The sequence below is a fragment of the Nomascus leucogenys genome, chromosome 6 (assembly GCF_006542625.1).
Source record: "Nomascus leucogenys isolate Asia chromosome 6, Asia_NLE_v1, whole genome shotgun sequence".
In the NCBI taxonomy this organism is placed as follows: domain Eukaryota; kingdom Metazoa; phylum Chordata; class Mammalia; order Primates; family Hylobatidae; genus Nomascus; species Nomascus leucogenys.
The window spans coordinates 93,406,498-93,427,214 of record NC_044386.1 but is presented as its reverse complement, the minus strand read 5'-3'; the positions used below and the strand labels follow the sequence as shown (position 1 = coordinate 93,427,214).

At 52.1% G+C, this 20,717-nt stretch overlaps 1 protein-coding gene across 15 annotated transcripts in view; it reads right to left on the bottom strand.

Moving 5' to 3' along the window:
• Window positions 1–786: 786 nt before the first annotated feature.
• PML (promyelocytic leukemia) overlaps window positions 787–20,717 on the bottom strand; it is a 51,976-nt gene continuing 32,045 nt past the window's right edge. The window contains 5 exon segments of one of the 15 annotated variants that reach the window (NM_001280095.1): window positions 2,550–3,337; window positions 4,420–4,570; window positions 13,020–13,072; window positions 14,142–14,400; window positions 14,841–14,984. In NM_001280095.1, the coding sequence (NP_001267024.1) occupies window positions 2,550–3,337; window positions 4,420–4,570; window positions 13,020–13,072; window positions 14,142–14,400; window positions 14,841–14,984 (1,395 nt within the window). 15 annotated transcript variants of the gene reach the window in all.

Here is a 20,717-nt window from a genome sequence, read left to right as displayed (position 1 = left end):
CAGTGTCCTGACTTCTAACCCAGTAAGCTCCCATTAGTTGACGTGTAAACACCTGAGATATGGTCCAAAGATGAAGCACAGGTGACATATTGGGACTGGATCTTCTTGGTCAAAGGATCAAGCTGAGAGAATAAAACTCCAGGACTGGAATCTGGGCATCTGGGATGGTAGTTGGGGTCAAGGGTGGTGGCACTGATCAATTCCCATTACCTGGCTGCTCACCCACACCAGTGGTGGACTAATTCCTATAATGCTTGTGCCATGGGAATCCCTTGGGTACTAACTGAAGTTCCATCTGTGATGGTCAAGACAACACATTCATCACCTGTTACCAAAGTCCTGGGCCTCCCACACCTCCCTTTTTAAGGGTTTTACCACTTGTCACTCAAGGAACACAGAGAGAAGTACAGGATTAGCCAGTGAGGGGCAGTGGCAAAGTTCCTGCAGACTCTGGTCTCTAGTTCCCGACTTTCTCTAGGAAGTAATTCTTGAAATCACTGCTTCTTTCCCTCCATGTGGCACTCCCATTTGGAGATGATCCAAAGGCAAGCCTACCCTGGGTCTCCCCACTTGTCATGGGGGGGTTCACATGCTTAAGGCTCACAGCACTGAGCAACAAAGGGCTCTTAGCTCTGCTAAGTCCTAAAAGACGCCCCACAAAACACAGTTGTGCTGGGCAAGTGGCCATAAGCCTGTGCCTGGGAGAGCCCCCTCCTATCCAGGCAAAAGGCTTCTCAGTGATTCTTCTGGGGGTGCTGAGCAGAGTCTGTGATTGGAGCATCAGGCTTTCAAGATTCACATCTTTATTAAAGGCTGTGACAGTGGAGGCAGGGCAGAACACCCCCCAATCACATCTGAAAACAGCACACATGGTGGGGCTGGAAATCAGTGGGCCCAGTCTCCCTTCCTCCTTCCATCTGCATCAATCTGTTTCCATCGGTGCTTCAGAACCAGCGCCTGCTTTAACAGTTTGGCATCAGAATCTTATTTTAAATGCATCAAAGTTCACTGTGAGAGCCAGCACTCCGGTCGTGGGAACAAGACCCTACGGAATTCCTCAGTGGGTCTTCAGGGCCCCCATGGGATGGGGCTGCAGTATGGGTACACAGATTTCACCGACGTGAAAGCTGAGTTCATCAGCCATGGAGGCTAGAGGTCTGGGCTGCTTGGGAAGCATCCCAGGAGCAGGGAGCCAATGAGAAGGGATGGGAAGGAGGGAGGAGGAGGAAGGGTCCGTTGTTCTGCTAATCAGAGCGGACAACCCTGACCTGCCTCTGTTCTGCTGTTGACCTCTGATGTGACCACAAGGTTAGGGACTAACAGTTTGGAATGGGAGCTAGAATTCAAGGATGAGAAATCTTCCTGTCCACTGCCTCAGAGGCCTGCTTTCCATTCCTAAAAATGCAGGATGGCACAGCCAGATGGCTGCTCTGACCATGGAGGCCAATCAGCCCATTTTGCAGATGGGGACACTAGAGCTTAGGAAGGGGCCTATTCCTAGGCCACACTCACTGCACAGTCAGAGATAGGGACAGGACTTTCTCTGCTGTTCCACACTGCTTCCCCTTGGAGGAGCAGTCTATGAGTGCAGCGGTTCTCAAACTTGAGCATGCACCAGCATCACCGGGAGAACCTGTTAAAACACAGACTGCTTCGCCCCACCCTGAAGATTCTGATCCCAGAGGCCTGCGGTAGAGCCCACGGGTCTGCATTTCTAAGAAGCTCCCAGGGGATGCTGATGCCACAGGTCCTGGACTACACGCTGAGTAGTGCTGGGCGCTCCTTGGGACGGCTGAGGGTGAGGGCAGTGCAGGAAGAGCCAAGGGCCATGCTGTGAGGGGTCTGGTGGCCTGAGGACCGAAGAGCAAAGCTGTGGCCAAGCAGAGGTGTCTGTGCAGCCAGGAGGAAGGAAGCAAGCTTTGCAAGGTCAGGCTTTGGAAGCAGGGACATGCGTGGAACATCAGTTTCTGTCTTTGCTGATGAGGCCCCTCTGGGATGAAAGGAGAAGGGAACAGAGTTGACCTCTGGGCAGGTGGAGGGTGGAGGACCCAAACCTCATGAGGGGCAGTTTGGTTTGGAAGGCACTTTGAGTCGCCATGGGCTGCCAGCGCTGTAGCCAGCATCCCCTCAGACTGTTCTCTGTGGGAGCTGTCAGCAGGTGTCCTGGGGCAGGGGCTGGGGTCAGGGCAGAGCTGTAAGGGCACCCAAGGTAGTGGCAGGTGGGATGGATGGGGAAAGACCAGGGCCACCTAGAGAGCCCAGAGGTCATGCCTTCCTCACTCAGGACCTCCCTGGTTCTAGCTCCTGGAAGGAGAGGCTAATAGGAGTCTGGTGCACACCTGGGGTGGTGGGTGCTCAGCTTTGGACTCTTCTCTGAAGGATGTTTAGAGAAGGGAAATTTGGTCCCAGAGAAAGGGAACTGATTCTGAACCAAATGACAACTGAGGGCTGGGTACCAGGACCTGGGAATGCTGTGATGGGTGGGGCCTGGCTCAGGGACCCCATCCCTCTCTGCCCACCAGAGACTCCAAGCCAGTCACCCCCTCCTCTCAGCTCTGCTGGGAGGCCCTCTCTGCCAAGCCATGGCCAACAGGAGGGGTGGAGACTCCTTCTGCCCGTGCCAGCGCCGGACCCTCCAACAGGCCTTCGAAGTAGTTGCCCAGAGCCTGCAGGTTGAGAGCAGGCTGGGCAAGGGGCAACGCGGTGGTCTGCAGGCTAAGATAGCGGCTGTACTTCTTCAGGCCCCCCTGCCGGTCACGGCGGTGTGCACTCAGCAGCTCCATGAAGCTCACGTTATGTAGTGCCAGGAGGCGGGCTTCGGCCCGGGGCAGCACAGCCGCCTGCACCAGGGGCTGCAGGGAGGCAAAGCACTGCAGGCTACTGAAGGGGTAGACATGCTGGGCCAGCTGGGGGCCCGGGGAGACCTCGAGGAGGCGGCACAGGTCACGCATGGCCAGCACGGCAGCCATGGCGCTGCGCTCGCTCATGTTTCTCGCCAGGTAGGTCTGGGCCAGGTTCTTGAGTTTGAAGCTGCTGGCCCCGGGCACACGCTCCCGGATGAGGGGCAGGGCAGCCAGGAAGCCCGAGATGGCCTCCTGGAATTCCCACAGCCTGTTAATGTCCTCCAGGGCACGGAAGAAGTTCGGGAGGCCAGGCCCCCACAGCTTGTAGCAGGCCAAGATAGGGCGGCGCATGGAGCTCAGAAAGCTGAGGAAGTGCTGCAGCCCCACCTCCAGGGACACGGCCTTGGAGTAGATGCTGAAGAAGGCTTCAGGCTGGATGACCACTCGGAACTTGCTTTCCCGGTTCACCGCAGCCAGCTGGCTAATCTTCTGGGCTGGGCAGGAGAGAAGATCAGGGTGAGGACCCAGGGGCACAGAGAGCTCTGGGGTGGGAGCAGGGGGTCCTCTGGGGCTGCTGACCCACCATCTAGAGAACCTCACCTTGGGGCCTGCTGGCAGTAGCCACACATCAGCCCCCAGATGCAGCTCTGACCCTGGTTCTGACGGGATAGCAGTCAGAAGGGGAGGCTCGGCTGCCCTCCAAACACTTTGCTCACCAGCTGGGGATCCAGCTCTCCCCTCCTCCACTACCAGCCCCAGAGTTGGCCAAACCCCATGGATACAGGTCCCTCCTGTCTTCTGTCAGCCTCAGCCACCTGCACTAGAGATCCCAGGCTGTTTGAACTTAGCTCTCCATCCCATGCTCCTTCCTCCAATCCCCTCAAGGACCCCAGCGCAGTCAGAGCCCTGGGACATAGACAGCACTCCACTCAGAGCAAGGCCAAGAGCCTCCCACTGAGGTCTGCAAATGACTTTCCTGTACCATGAAAACACTTGCTGTTTCTGTCTGGCTGGGCTAGCCCCAATGTTGAGTCCATGCCACAGGGTACGGCCTGGGGCTCTGGCTCAAGGAGGGGCATTTGCAGAGCCAGGGCAAGCAGTGGAGGAAGTCGAGGGGCTTCTAGGATAAGGGGTCTGATCCCTCTGTGACCTTGGATCTGTGGGCAGCCCTGTGCAGCCACCTGTGGGATTGGCCCTCTACTCAGAAACGTGTAGCACAGCCAGAGGCCTTACTTGGATGACAGGGCTCACGGCAATGAGCTCACGCACTGTGTTTCTGTCTAGGAGTGTGTTCCCCAGGCTCTCTGTCTAAGAGAAGAACTGGTCAGAGGTGCACTTGTGGAGGCATCTGCCTCCCTCGCACACTCAGGCACTGGATAAGGCGGACATCTTTATTCAAGCCAGCAAATGACATGCCAGGAGCCCAGGTGAGCCTGAGTGCTCTGCCCAGCCTGGCTGTAGTTGTTGGCCAGGGCTCAGAGCTCTCCCAGGCCTGGCAGATGGCTCTGCCTGCACTTCTTTTTGGGACTCAGAGACTAAGTTAGAAAGGGGTGGGGGTAGCCCCAGGAGAACCCACTTTCATTGTCAATCTTGAGGTCAAAGAAAACCAGAGGTCTGTCTTCTGCTCGGGGGTCAGCAAGGTTCTCGTCCAGGACCCTGAGGGTGCTGGGGCCTTCCAGCTGGAGGTCGCTGGACTCACTGCTGCTGTCATCCAGCTCTCGGGAGGACTGCAACACAGAAAAACCAAGCGTCAGGGATTCAGAGGGCCAAGGCAAGCACCTGTGCAGAACACTAGCAAGCTGGTATAGCTGGGGGCATCTGTGTGCACATGAAGGAGGGTGTACCACTGGGAATGGGGACATGTGTGCACAAGAGAAGGTATGTGTGCATGAATGGGTGTGAACTGGGTGTGTCACATGTGAGGGTTACATGTGTGAACCAGGGCATACACCCTCATGAGTAGGGGAGGGAGGGTGACACACACAGGTTGTGAACGTGCATGTGTGGGAATGAATCCAAGTGCTAAGTCTGTGTGTACATGCACAGTTAAGTGTGAGCTGTGAACCTGCATTGACACAAGCATATGGAAGTGTGAGAGAAAATGCCAGTGGGTGTGTGCATGAGTGTGTTGTGTTGCTTATGGAGACTCAGGGAAGGAGCCATCTGCTATGGCAGGCAGGACCTGAGATGTCTGCTCCTAATTTCATCTTTCTGAGCAGACTCAGAAGGAACACCAAAAGCTTGGGATGGGAGAAAGAAGCCTCATCTTGAACCCCAGATGATTCTTTGGAAGGGGTCGGGAGCCTGCCTTTTCTTGTCCCTGAAGTCAGCCGAGGTGCCAGTGTCCTACACAAAGGCGAGGGGAAGGACTGCTTGGTCTCCTGAAGGCCATATCTAGGTGGACACCCAGGTCCTTGGCAGTGAGAGAGCAGTGGAGGCTCTTAGCGTCTGCCCCAGCAGCTTAGAGAAACCTGAGTTTTGGGAGTCCTTCAGGTGAGGTGTTCTCTCCTGCCCCAAGGTCCTGGTGGGAACACAGTTCGAGAAGCCGTGGGGTGGGGAGCCAGAGGATGAGGGAAGGGCTCCAGCTCTGAGATTTTCCCAAGGGACTGGGACTACAGAGGGAGGTGGAGCCTCTGATGGTAATACAGAGTTAATTGCTTATCATCTGCTCAGCTGCCAAGTCCAGATGTTTAGTCTTTGGTGACCAACTTGGAACCTCCCATGAATGCCACCTGTGGACATTAGCCAGAGACCAGCAAGAAAGAGACATGGCCAGGATCACAGGGCCAATTGGGAGCATGGCTGGGACAGAGTCCAGGGCAGGCCTTGGGTTTTTCCTCTTTATGGACCGCCTCTGGCTTCTCAATGAAGTTGGTGTCACCTGGTGCTAAAGCCTCAGTTAATTCTGGCCTCTGGCTAATGTCCCTGGCCTAGGAGACAGCACATTTCCCCAGACCTTTCCAACGCCTAAGTGAAACATCTGTTTCCAACCAAGCTTCAACTGAGAGAAAAAGCATTACCACCCACAAGTAACCTAAGATGTGGTGGGTTTTCCTAGGAGTGGCTGGATTTCACTTGATTTGCATTTCACAGCCCTGCTCCAGGCTTGTCAGCTTTCTGCCAGTTATTGTCAGAAGCACACACACACTATGAATCCATCTAGAGCTGGCTTTGCCTCTTCATATCCAGGGATCTAGTCAGAGAGTCTGCCCAGCACCTCGCATCTTCAGATCCTCATTCAGCCATGCTGTCAAAGGCTGATTTCACACGTCTTGCTCCGGGTGAGCCCACACTGCTGTCTCGCCTTTCCGACTCGGTTTCCTCCCCGTAAGGAGCCTTCTGCAAGGCGTCTTCCTAGCTTGTAGCTGGGTGGCTGAAGACTCCACCTTCTTCCGCTTTGGGAGAATCCAGTTGTTTCCTCTCTCCAGGCTTCACCGGGCAGCAGCGCTCTCCCACAAGCTGGCGGAGGGGCTGGGCTCCCCTTCTGGGTCCTCCCTGGTTCAGATCCCTGGTGCCAATAGCTGAGGCTGAGTCCATGCTGCCACCCACTGACACGGCACACAGGACTTTCTCCTTTTCGTTCTTCTTCCTGCTCCAAAGGCAACTGCAAATGCCCCTTTGTGTTCCTGAGTGCCTCCACAAAGCTTGGGGCAATGTCCTTGGCCTTAGAACCAGTCTTCTCACCTTCAGATCTGCTCTTCCAAGAGGAGAGCTCCCTGGAGAGCCACAGTGCTGTCTCTTTAGGCGACCTCTCCCATCGTTACAGCAGGGTCATTTATGGCAGCCACTAGAACCTCATTTTTAGAGCCTTCCATTGTCCCGGGGCCAGGGAAATGTCCTTTGTCCTAAACTTACTCGAGCTGCCTTCTCTAAGAAACCTCTACTGGCTCCCTTAATAAAAGGACACCCCCTTTCCACCAAGCTTGTTAATGGAGGAGAGGCTGGATCTTTCAGCCCTGACTCATTTCCTCCAAAATTCCTCTTGCCCTTGGGGAGTTCCATAAATTATGGCCACCCATGGAGCTGGTCTCACTGGAACTCCAGCCAGCTGTAAACTCAGAATTCTCCCCTGCCCCGCCTTAAACTCCAGCATCACGGCTGGGGAGTGCTGACGTATTTAAACAAGACTTTCCGAAAGACTCAGGTTTGCCAGGAGGGCCATCAGACATAGTGGCCTGGTGCAGGACATACTCCCCTCCCTGCTCACTAGGGGAGACTCTCCCATTCTGCCCCCAGGCCCCACACCTTGGCCTTATTCCGCAAATTAGGATAACTGGGTGTCGGGGGAGCATAGAGAGGGACAGTCACTGGAAAAGGCTTAGATTTGCTTGGGAGAGAAAAGGGGGACAGAAGAAAGAAGATGGGAAACAGAGCCTTGAGCCTGCGTGTGAGGACTGGGAATGAAGGGGGAAAGCTTTGCTACGCAGTGAGAGATGCCAGGCGCCAACGAAAAGGGGAAGAAGGACTGAAGAAGCGCTGCTGGGGTTATGCACTGGATTCCCTATTTAATGTTCTTTCAAAAGATGCAAGTAAATACTGGGATTTATTTCTTTATTATACTTGGTTAATAGACATTGTTTCTTTGAATGCAAAACTGTGTTCAGGCTGAGCCTCGTGAGAGCCAGGATTTTTTCAGGATATACGTGCAACTTGGATACACCTGCAATCTGGCTCATGAGCTACATCCATCTCACTCCCCTTCCTCATAGATCTCACGGCCTGAGCAGGTCAACTGCATTCTAATTCAACACAGCAGGTTGAACAGTCGTCCCAAGCATGCTCAGAGGAAGTGGCTGGATTGGCATTGTAATCACATTCCAAAAGTCCAGGAGGTGCATCAGGGAAGATCCAGCCTCTCCCCTCCTCTGCTGTATTACACCCCGCTATGAAAATGTCACCTGCATTCAAGACTGCCACATCTATAAACAAATGAGCAGCATTCCTCTACCACAGACATGCAATGAATCCCCTGATTCAGTGGTTCTTGACTTTGGCTAGGCATTCATAGCTTTAAGAAAAAACTCTTGAGGCCCAGGCTGCACCCAAGACTGATTCAATTAGAATCTCTGGGCATGGGACCTAGGAATCTGTAGTTGGGAAAACTCCCCAATGTACAGCCAGCTTGAGAACAATTGTCCTTATCACTGATTCATTCCAGGTTTGCTCATCAGCCAAACACAAGCCAAACTCTGATAGTCAGCATCCAGCCTCTGGAAGATACAGAGCATCTGACATTCATACTTATCAAGCGCCCTCAAGCTCCTGAAGAACTTTCTGAGCACTTAAGCATCAGCTACAGCTGGGATCAGTTTGGCAAGACACATGCATTGCTATCTTTCTGCAGACACAAAACCCCAGCTCTTGCAAAGCCTCAAAGACCCCAGGAATACTGCACATGTTGTCAGTGAACTGGACCATAAACTCGGCCAGCCTGTGGCCTCTGCTGCCCTTCTGCCCAGCTCCAGCCTCTTGGCCAGCACCTCTGTTTCATTTTCTCAGACACACACTCATCAGTGCCACAGCCCCTCCCCTGGATCAGCCATTCCCCACAGGCCTCCCTTCCTCCGCTGTCACCACTGCCATTTCTGCCACAGGCTGCCCCCTCGCCTTGGCCCCCTCCTGTTGCTGCTGCCACCGAGGCACCGGAGCCAGTAATCTGTCACAAGAGTGGGTGAGAACACCTATCTTTTCCAGTTTGGATCCTAAAGCAGGGGCCCCAAGGCAGGCGCATTGCTGACCCACTCTGGCAGTTTTTAAGCAAAGTCCTCACCCCAGGTACTCCACAACTAGGCCTGGGGGACTCACTACTCCACCCCATGACTATGCCCTGCTGCCTCTCGCTCCTCCTTGCACAAGCAGTCTCTCACTGAATCCCTAAGACACAGCTGAAGCTCAAGGGAGGGGTCCCTAAATGCCCTGATACACTTGGAAAGTGTAATATTGTAGCAGACCAGTATTCTGCAACTTTCCTCACTGCAAGGCTGGATACAAGCTGCAGAGCTGGGGAGGATGGGTTAGGTGGGAGCCGGGATCACCTTGGGAATATCACCCCACCCCCTCCAAGCTGGGGAGTAGGAATTTGCAGTGGGGGTGCTGGACATACTCTAGGGGCACCAGGAGCTGGAAAGGGCCCAGAAGTTGGGTGAGAAATGCATAGGGGGGACCTAATTTGTTGGGGTTTTAAAATATATATTTTCTAAAGTTTGGAACTCCTGTAACAATTTTTAAAACCTGTGTCTTAAAGCTATATACACAAAAGCAGCGGTCCTCTGGCTCTCTCCCCACGTCTCCAGGCCTGCTCTCTAATGTGAGCTCCTAGGTATTTAATTCATCATCACCCGAAATGTGCTTTTACCCTCTCCCTTAATTAACTGGATAGCCCCTAATGACTCCTTGCTGATAGCTGAGCATTACATACTCCCCACCCCACCCCCAATATTGCTGGGGTCCCTCTACTTGATTCTCCATGACATCTGGGGAGACTGTTGGCATTCCAAACCCATTCTCCACCTTTCCTTCCCAGGCTTCTGCCTCTACCCAGGGTCAGTGGTATCTTTAATTTTACCAAGATTATGGGATGGAAAGAAGTGCCCAGATTTCAGAGGAATTTACACCCTAGAAAGACAAGACTCAATAACTGGTTGGATGTGACGAATAATCAAAAGGGGGGTGCCCTGGGGTCTTGGCTTGTGCAACCACGCAGAGAGTGGGGCGAGCCAGTGAGACGGGAGGAGGAGGTGCTGAGTTTGAGGTACCTATGGGCATCCATGCGGAGCTGTTGGAAGGTCACTGGCCATGCTGGTCTGGCAGGCAGGTGCAAGTGTTGGGTATCAGCTACCCCTGGGCAGTAACTGAAGTCAGGGGCGTGGCTGAGAGCACCTGAGAGAATACACAGACTGAAAAGAGGAAAGGGCCCAGCAGCAAAGCTGCAGGAGCACCACACCCAAGACAAAACAGAGCCTGCAGAGGAGAGGGAGGAGTGCCCAGAGCTGCATCCGAGCAGGCGATCTTTCCAGGAAACACCGGGCCTGGCGCCGGTCAAGAATAAGGACTAAACGCGACACTGCACCTAGAGGCACGGAGGCCACCCTGGTACTGGCGGGGAAGCGCCGGAGGTGGGGTGAAGAAGGGGCAAGGAGGGAGCTGAAGTGTAAACAGGGAGAGCAGAGGAAGGGGAGCTGACAGCTGGAGAGAGAAGTGGGTGGAGTTTTCTGAGATGAGAAAGACCTCATACAGGGTGTTTAGTTCAGAAGGCAGTGGACACATTAGAAGATGCAAGAGAGAGGAGGAGGAGGAGTGAGGCTCCCGGGGGTCAAGGGCTGGGGCCAGGGCACAGGGTGAGTCCTGGAGGCAGGCAGACATCCCTTCCATCCTAACGAGGACAGGGAAGGGGCGCGATGGGGATCTGTAAATAGAGAGCAAGATGTCAACTGTCCCTATGCCATTGGAGAGCTCCTGTCTTCTCCCTGGAGCAGAAGGTGCCGCCATCAGCTGAGGGTGAGGCTGGGACAAGGGCCCAGTGAGGAAAGGCAGGCGGGGGCTGCCCTGCAGAGCGAAAGGACATGCTGGGCGGAGCACCAAGGAGCCCTTAGCAGTCACAGGCAACTACTCATTGTTTTCCCAGGCCTTTCTCCTGCAGATCTCGGTCTCCAGGTGGCAGCACAGAGGCGACAAGCTCCTGAGTCCTTCCAGGATTTTCTGCTGGGCAGGCAGCTGCAATTCTGATGAAAGATGGGATGAAATGGGGAGTGCGGGGGGCTGGAGGGAGGCGAAGGTAGGACTGAGAGCTGAAGGAACAGGAGGCTGCGGTCAGAGTCTGAGAGGACTGGCTGAGGGACCGACAGTGCTTGGTGATGGTGAGGTGCAGGGCACGGCCACGGGGCAGGCAGCTGTCTGGGGGAATGGGGTGACGACCCGAGAGGTTAAGGAGTGGCGGGCAGGTTGGTGGATGTAGAAGTCACTCAGGAGGAAGGCAGGACCTGAGCAGGGAGAAGAAATCTGAGAGGTGAATGCTCACGTCTGCCCTCAGTGAGGGTGGGCAGGTGGGTGTCTGAGATGAGGTGGGGAGCATGGGGCCCACCCTGAGAGGGACAGAGGATCTTACCAGACGGCCAGGAGGGGGCTGGAACAGTCCAGGAAGCAGGGGGCCTTGACCCTACCTCCCACCTCTGATGCCCATGAGTGTGGGAGGAAGAGGGGACATGGTATCCCCAGAGGAGAACCGAGTTCCAGCGTAGGGAAGAGAGAACAGCCTGCAGGGAGGAGCTGGATCCATCGGAGAACGTGATGGTCGTGGAATAAGGGTTCGCAAGGGTGATGGTTCAACAAGTGTTTATTGAGCAGCCACATCTGCCAGGTCTTGGGATAGCCAGTCCCTGTGCTCATGGGCTTAGATCCTGGCAGAGGCCTGGTGGAGAGGCTTGGGGTGGGGGTTGGGGCATGGAAGGCTGTGCTATTGGCCAGGGACTCAGAACACAGGAGGGTGCAAGGGTGACAGAAGTTTCTTTCTTGGGCAAAGAGGCCTGGAATGGTGGCTTGAATCTCAGCCATGCCTTAGCCTTCCCCTCTCAGCCAGAGAAGACCCAGGTCTCCCTGCCCAGAGGTCCATGCATAGCCATTCATTCATTGATTCATTCCTTAACCAAGAATTAATGAGTGCCTACTCTGTGCAGGGCCTGTAAGAGCATGGGCTGGAGGAGGCAGCTCAGGGGCCGGGCAGGGGTGTTGGCTGCAAGGTTACAAGAGAAGGGTAGCACTCTCAGAGGCCTGCTTGACGGGGGCCTGGGACTGGGCTGATGGGGGGCCTTTCTGGGGGACAGGGTGGTGGGAATATAATTGGAGAGGCTTCCAGAGGCACTTGAGAGGCCTCCATGGAGCCTCTGACAGAATCCCCAGGGGGAACACCTGCTCCAAGAGTCTGGGCTCTGCCTTCCCCTGCCCCCACCATGGAAGAGATGTCAAGCTGGGAAGCCATGGAGGAGAGGGGGAGGGCAAAAAAGTGGTGGAGCCACTGGGATAAATGGGAGGAGCCCCGGAGGGAGCGGCTGCGGGATCGCACAGCCCCTCGTATCCGGCGGGGTGGGCTGATGCCCCTTTGCAGCTGGGCAGGATGTTCCTGGGCATTGGCAGGATGGTTGAGGGGCCCTGTGGTGGCAGGAGTGCTGGCTTGGACCACGTGGGGAGACCAAGTCCGAATAGGGGCCCGATGCAATTGAGGGTGCAAGCGGAGGGCATGGCGAAGGTGGATGGCTCTCTGTGCTCTGTACAACAGGTAGCGGATCCCACGGTGGACGGCAGGGCGCTCCTGGTGATCAGGAGGCTGGCTGTGAGGCTCAGCATCGGGGACGGCAGCCTGCTCAGCGGGCTGGTGGGGAGGCCAAGCTGGGGAGTGGTATGTGCCATGGGGCAGGCTGGAGGCTCCTTGTGCTCTCAGCAGAGACTGGGCTGGCGAGGAGTGGACTGGCGAGGAGTGGGCTGGCGAGGACGGTGGCTCGGCGGTCTCCATGGGCTCCATGCACTTTCCAATACAGAACCTCAGACTGAGGGCTGGAAGAGACCTCAGGGGCCACCCAGTCCAACCTTTCACTCTATTCAGATCCCCTTTTCCCCTGGACAGGTGATAGCCCAGCCTCTAGTAATAAACCTCTAGGGACAGAAGGGTCACTACCCATGAGGCCACCTGTTTCACTGTGGAATGGATTTATAGTTCTTTCTACATGGATGGAGTCAAACCTCACTTGTTTGGCCCCTATATAGCTGCCCCGTGGCCTCACACCCCTTCACTGGCCCCCACTGGCTGCGATAAACCAAGGAATAGATTCTTGTCCAGCCCTCCTCACGGAGGACTTAGAGTATAGAAAATGCATAAGGAAGCTCCAGACAAAGGCCTTGGACATTCCAGAAAAGAGACAGGGCTCTGGACACATGCTATCAGCATTTCAGAAGAGTACATATGGCTACTGAAGGCTCCTGCCCTGGTGTAGTGGGAGAGCTGGGGTGGTCCAGGCATGCAGCTGGCATTTAGAGACTGTCCTCAGCACAGCTTGGGACTCAATGCCTCACTGGAAAATTCCCCAGGCGCAAGGCAAGTCAGAGAGTCACCTGCTGTGGCTGTGCCCACTGGGACCTGAAATGGGGGGAGGCAGGAGTCCTGGGCTGAACTTCTGGGCCACTCACCGAGTTTTCAGCATCTGAGTCTTCCGAGCTGCTGATCACCACAATGCGTTCCTCTGAAACGGGGAAGGGGAGATGCATTATGAACTGCCTCGGACGCATGCTGGGAGGGGTGTGGGTGTGCACCTATAGGAATCCTTGCAGGCCGGTGGGCTGGGGGCAACGGATGCCCTGCAGGGGGACAGGAACAGCGACTGTGTGTGCCAATGTGACTCTGCTTTGCATTTGGATTTCAGTAATTCACAAATGGGTTTCCATAATTTCTTGCTGTGCCTTATCTATGAATATTCAATTAAGTTATTTGCCCAGAATTCAGAATTTGCCCCCTGTACAGGAGGCCTGACAATCACTACCTGGTCTTGAACCTTCTGCAATCCTAAAGAAGCATACTGTTTGTCCCCATTCTCAGCTCCATGAGCTGGGATGTCTAGAGTTAAAAGATGCTTCATTTAGTTAATCAAAACCCATCGATTACCAATAGCATTTGTGGGTAAGGAATATCAGTCAGTGCTCAGTGTGTGACCAGGGCTAGGGCTCAGTCAGAATGAAGAACAAAGCTGTACTCTGGGTGAAGCAGATCCAAGAAGAACTCTCTTGTTCCAGATTTCTCTGGGTTGACCTCAACTCCTGCCCAACTGACTACCTGCCTAGCAGTGTTCATAGAAGATAACTTTGACAAATGAGATACTTAGGTAGGTGGCCTTTATAGAAGCACTTGGGGAAATGATGGGTGTAGACTGAGAGAGCAGAGTTAAGGTCATGGGGAGTCCAGTTTCCTGTGATGATATGCCCAAGCCCTCTCTGGGAGTATGCTAGGCATCAGCCAACAAACTTCCTGTGGAGACCTGCCCTGTGCAAAGGCACAGTAGTGTTTGGGAGAAAGGACTCATAGAACTGTGCATTTTAGCCTGTCAGGCTCCCCACACCTTAATCATGGCAAAACACATGGTAAACTGTGCCCACTCTCACCCCCAGGCACACTGTGAACTTTCTCTATCTTATTCAGTGGGAATAAGGGACTCCTGTTGGCTTTGGGGTTTCTGGATGGGGCCAAAATACAGAAGAGGGGCCCCGCCCAGGCCCTGGCGGGCAGCACCCAGGCCACTGCCCTACCCACCTCCCTACCTGCCTCCCCGGCGCCACTGGCCACATGGTTGCTGTTGGGCAGGAAGACCTCACTTCCTTTGACGGGGCTCCTGGGGCTAGGCGGCCCATCCAGGTGGGGTGGTGAGACTGCCTTGGAGGTGCTGGGCCTGGGCTGCTCCGGGGAGCTCCGAGCCAACCTTGCCTCCTTCCCCTCCTCAGACTCCATCTTGATGACCTTCCTGGGGCACTGGGTCTGGCTGCACTTCCTCTTCTGGGCTGTGGTTGTATTGGAGACATCCTGCATAGAGGGATTCACAGAGCCAGGTCAGGTGCCTCCAGGGGTGGGCGGGCAGAGCCTGCCCTGAGTGCCAGGGACTTGGGGCCACCCTTTTGCTCCTGCTGTCCCCTCTCCTCTGCTCTCAACCATGCAGATCACGTCTCTCTTCAGACAGGAAGCCTTCCCAAGCTGGTACTGTCTGCTGTCCACCAGTCTCCGCTGGCCTCTGACAGCCCTGGGTGTCTCAGCACCCCTGCTGGGCTGGGAGTGCGCCATGCTTATGGGGAGCTCCCTGACCATGCAGCCAAGAACAGGAGAGAGCACAGAGAAGGCGTCGAGCAAACACTTTCCCACAAAGAGCTGAACTGATGAAGGCCTGGATTCCCACCCCAGTGCCAGCTCACTTTCCTGGTGGAACCCAGGCCTTCGGGAGGGGAGGCTGGGGCTGGGGAGAACCTTACCTCTCCATAGGAAGGGCCTTTGATGGAGAAGGCGTACACTGGCACAGGGTGTGCCCCGGGCACTGACTGTACCACAGCCATAGGCTGGGCTTCAGCCAGTCCCAGGGCCTGAGCCTGGGCCTTCACTCTCTCTGCCTCCTCGGGCTGCAAAGTTGGGAAAATCGGGTCAGAAATGACTAGGCAGCAGCCCCAGGGCCAGGTACCCCAGACCTGTGGTTGGCCCAATCCCTGGGGCCTCACCAAGTCACAGGTCCAGGCTCCCTGACTCAAAGATCTGAGCTCACTGGGGACAAGAAGTCCTCTTAACTCTCCATCACATCTCCTTTTCTTAAAAAAAAAAAAAACTTTTGTAGAGACAGGGTCTCACTATGTTGCCCAGGCTGGTCTTGAACTCCTGGGCTTGAGCAATTCTCCTGTTTTGGTCTCCCAGAGTGCTGGGATTACAGGCATGAGCCACCGCACCTGGCATCACCTCCTTCTGACTCTGAGTTACTGGTGCCCAGGGACCACTTTGGTTCTTGTGTGTCCTAACAGGGCTCGAAGATACCCCAGGAATCACACTGCCTGACTCAGGACATGCTCAATAATTAGCCCAACTTATACACACACCTCCAGGGACAAAGTGCTCACTACTGGCGAAAGCAGCGCCTTTAACAGTGAGAAAATCCTCCCACTGAGCTGAAACTGGCCTCCCTGGGGCCTTGCCTCTGCCCTCTCAGCCTTAACTCTACCTGGGTCAGCTACTACACAAATTGGATGAATTGCTTAAAACTCCTCAGGCCTCAGTCCCCCTCCATAAAATGGGAATAATAACATCTACCTCATATGGTAATGTGCATGAAATGTGTTAATACAAGTAAAATATAAAATACTTGGCACTTAGAAAATGTCATTGATGATGATAAATATTGTTCTCATTACTACTCTGTGCCAGGCACAGTGCTAATTGCTTCATGTACCTATCTCAAAATGAAATAGAGGCAGTTTCTTAAAAAATTAAATGTAGAATTACCATATGACCTAGCAATTCTACCCCAGGTGTGCACCCAAAAGAAGGGAAAACAGATGGTTAAACAAAAGCTTGCATGTGAATGTTCAGAGCCGCACTATTTACAATAGCCAAAAGGTAAAACAAACTAAATGTGCATTAACTGATGAGTGAATAAACAAAATGTGGTATAGCCACATGATGGAATATTATTCAGCCATAAAAAGGAATAAGGACTGAGATGTACAACATGGATGAGCCTTGAATGTATTACATTAAATGAAAGAAGCCAGCCGGACGTGGTGGTGCACACCTGTAGTCCCAGCTACTTGGGAGGCTGCGGCACAAGAATCGCTTGAGCCCCAAGGCAGACACTGCAGTGAGCCGAGATTGTGTCACTGCACTCCAGCCTGGGGCACAGAGTGAGACTCTGTCTCAAACACTAATAATAATAATTAATTTTTTTAAAAAAAGAAACCAGACACAAAATACACATTGTATGAACCTATTTACATGCAATGCCCAGAATGGCTAAATCCATAGACACAGAAAGCAGATTGGTGGTTGCCAGGAGATGGGGGAGGGGGAAATGGGACTGACTGCTTCATAGGTAAGAGGTTTCTTTTGGGGGGATAAAAATATTCTGGGGCTAGATAGGTGGCAATGGCTGTACAAGATTATGAAAGTACAGGAGGCTGAGGTGGGAGAATCGCCTGAGCCTCCCACCTAGGCAACATAGCGAGACCTCATCTCTGAAAATTAAAAAGAAAAAAATTTAATCATTTGAGCTGGAGCTGCAAAGAAAAAAAAATAAAAAAATTTAAAAAATATTATGAATGTAATAAATACCACTAAATTGTACACTTCAAGAGTTAAAATGGTGAATTTTATATGAATTTTATTGGCATAAAAATTATAGTTAAAAAAAAAAGTAGGTACCATACTATGATTATTGCCAATCTTCAAAGAAGGAAATGGAGGCAGAGAGAGGTGAAGTGATTTCCCAAGATCACATATCTCGGGACCCCTGGCCTGACTTGAATCTAGTGTTTTTTGTTCGTTTGTTTGTTTGTTTTGAGACAGAGTCTTGCTCTGTTGCCCAGGATGGAGTGCAGTGGCACTATCTCGGCTCACTGCAACCTCTGCTTTCTGGATTCAAGCGATTCTCCTGCCTCAGCCTCCCAAGTAGCTAGCATTACAGGCGCACACCCCCACGCCCAGCTAATTTTTGTATTTTTAGTAGAGATGGGGTTTCACCATGTTGGCCAGGCTGGTCTCAAACTCCTGACCTCAGGTGATCCACCGGCCTCGGCCTCCCAAAGTGCTGGGATTACAGGCACGAGGCACCACACCTGGCCAAATCCAGTGTCTTGAAATGGAGGCCTCTTCCTGCCCCGGCGTGCTCTTCATTTTCTTTACTTCATGAGTCTTTCACGTCCCTCCCCACCATCTTTCTCTCTTCCGTGAACTTGAAGCGTCCACTGGACCGATTGTTGAAAATGAGTGAGTGGCAGGGATACACCTTCCTCACGGGGACAAGCTCTGTCCCTCCTCTGTGGGCCTTCTGAGAACCACCCGGGCAAGCTGGGGCTGGGCAAGGAGGCTCCCCACAGAGGCTGCTGGGCGTGTGAGTTAAGGCAGGGATGGCCCCAGCACAGTGCTGGCTCCTGGGTGTGCCAGGTACCAGAACCCCGCAGTGGGTCCTTCTCATGGGCTCCACACCATTGGCCATGATGGATTGACCTCCTTCCCTCCTCCCTTCCTTCCTTTTCTTTTTCTCCACATCTTTAAAAAGAAGGAGGATGACCTCTCTGGATTAGAGAGTGTGAGCCTGTCTGGGGAAGGAGAGAGAACAGATGATCTCCCAGGATCTGTCTCTGCCAGGCCTCTAGGAAAGTCTAGTCACTCTTAAGGCCAGTGGTTTTCAAACTGCAGCTTGTGACCCATTAGTGGATCCAACCATGAATGCAATTTAGTGGGGTCATGACCAGCATTTTTATATCAAAAATAATAGTATAGAATAGAAATTATCAGAGTACATCCCATGTAACAATCATAATTTATTTTGTAAAACTTTTTCTTTCATTTTTTTTTTTTTTTTTTTTTTTTTGAGGCAGAGTCTCACTCTTGTTGCCCAGGCTGGAGTGTAGTGTCATAATATTGGCTCACTGCAACCTCTGCCTCCCAGGTTCAAGTGATTCTCCTGCCTCAGCCTCCTGAGTAGCTGGGATTACAGGTGCCCACCACCATGCCCAGCTAATGTTTGTATTTTTAGAAGAGATGAGGTTTCACCATGTTGGCCAGGCTGGTCTTGAACTCCTGACCTCAGGTGATCCACTTGCCTCCGCCTCCCAAAGTGCTGGGATTACAGGCGTGAGCCACTGTGCCCAGCCTATTTTATAAAACTCCTTTAGCTACAGTATGTGTGTGCATATGTATATACTATAAGATATAATATATATATATTTTTAATAGAGGATAATGGTCAAAAAAGAGTTTAACCCACCTCACACACATTAGAATGACTATTATTTAAGAAAAAGAGAGAGAGACAATATAACAAATGTTGGTGAGGCTGTAGAGAAGTCGAAACTTTTACACAGTGCTGGTGGAAATGTCAAATGGTGCAATAAAAAATGGAAAACAGCATGGTGATTCCTCAAAAAAAATTAAAAATGGAATTACCGTATGATCCAGCGATTCTAGTTCTGAGTAAACATGCAAAATAATTGAAAGCAAGGTCTCAGGGAGATATCTGTACACCCGTGTTCATAGTAGCATATTCGCAATAGCCAAAAAATGGAAACAAGCCAGTGTCCATCAACAGATGAATGGATCAACAAAATGTGGCATATACACATAATGGGATATTATTATTCAGCTTTAAAAAGAAAGGAAATTCTGACACATGCTACATGGATGAACCTTGAGAACACTGTGCTAAGTGAAATTAGCCAGTCACAAAAGGACAAATACTGTGTGATTCCACTTATAGGAGGTACCTAGAGTAGTGAAAATCATAGAGACAGAAAGTAGACAAGGGTCATCAGGGCTGAGGGGAGGCAGCATGGGGTGTGACTGTTTTACAGGGACAGAGTTCCAGCTTGAGAAGATGAAAATCCTTCTGGAACGGGTGGTGGTGATGGCTGCACAGCAGTGTGAATGTACTCAATGCTACAGAACTGTACACTCAGTGTACACTGAACTGAACATTTTTAAATGGTTAAGATGATGTATTTTATGTTATGTGTATTTTACCAAAATTAAACATTTTTTTTTTTTGAAAAAGGAGTTTAAAAGGTCCTGCTCTATCGTTCTGTGTCTGGCTCTGCAAACTGCTGGTATGTAAGAGACCCTCTTTCCAGACAGGCCACAAACTCCCCAAGGGCCAGGCTGGCCTCCTCTCTGCCTCTGTCCCAACCTCCCTGACACACCCTCCATCCATGTTAATAAAACAGGGAACACACCAGAGGGCTCAGTAGAGAAAAACACATCATACTGACTGATTTATAATTTTTATAGCTTTAAAATAATAAATTTATTTTTTTCCATTAAAGTATTATAACACGATTACAAAAAGCCTATGAGAAACAGAGAAGGGAAAATATCTGAGCTGCTGCCGCCCCACCCAAACAATCCTAGTGAAGCCTGTTGAGCTTTCTCTTCATCTCTTCCAGGCATACAGTTGCAATGAAAGTAAACAAACCAGCAGTTTCAAGAGGGATGAACGCTGGAGCTAGATGCCCAACTCCTGCCTTCTAAGGCAGAAACACGGACCCAAGAGCTGCTTCTCTCCTGGCACAGCTGATGGAGCACTTTCCCTTGGGACAGCCATCTGTGCCTGCCTCACCTGTCCTTGCACTCACACTGTGTTCCCCACTTCCTTCCCTCAGCTCCACTGCCATCCCCAGGCAAGGACTGAAGCCAGAGGCTTTGCAAAAAGAGCAACCCTCTGATACTCCAAGTTCAAACTGCTTCCTAGCTGATAGTGAGAGGCCACGTCTATTCTGATTTTAACAAGACAAAGACCCAAAATACCTAGACCTTCACACAAGACAGTGCAGGCTTTCTTGTTGTTCATTCACCAGTGGCTCAGGTGATCCTCCCACCTCAGCCTCCTGAGTACCTGGGATTATAGGCACGTGCCACCACACCTGGCTGATTTTTACACTTTTTGTAGAAACAGGGTCTCACCATGTTGCCGAGGCTGGTCTCAAATTCCTGGGCTCAAGCAATCTGCCCGCCTCAGTGTCCCAAGGTCCTGGGTTTACAGGTGTGAGCCACCACACCCAGCCTTATTATTTTATATTATTTATTTGCAAACATCATCCATTGTAGCATTGTTTGTAATAGCAAAACAACCTAAATATGCAGCAACAAGGAACTGGCTAAATAAAGCCTTCCATATCCATTTAACGGTCCATTATGCAGCTGCAAAAAGGTATCAGGAAGCTCTCTACCTATTGATAGGATAAGAATTCTGATATGATACCATGTGTATCTGGTATTATGCTACCTTTGTGAAACACAGAATGCAAAAGGCAAATATCTATAATAATATTTCCTTGTAATTACATAAATAAATTCTGGAAGGATATATAAGAAATTTAAAAAGAGGAGGGGCATGGTGGCTTATGCCTGTAATCCCAACACTTTTGGGAGGCTGAGGTGGGTGGATGACTTGAGGCCAGGAGTTTGAGACTATCCTGGCTAACACAGCAAAACCCCATCTCTCCTAAAAATGCAAAAAATTAGCTGGGTGTGGTAGTGTGTACCTATAATCCCAGCTACTCAGGAGGCTGAGGTTGAGAATCGCTTGAACCCAGGAAGCAGAAGTTGCAGTGAGCCGAGATTGTGTCACTGTACTCCAGCCTGGTTGACAGAGCAAG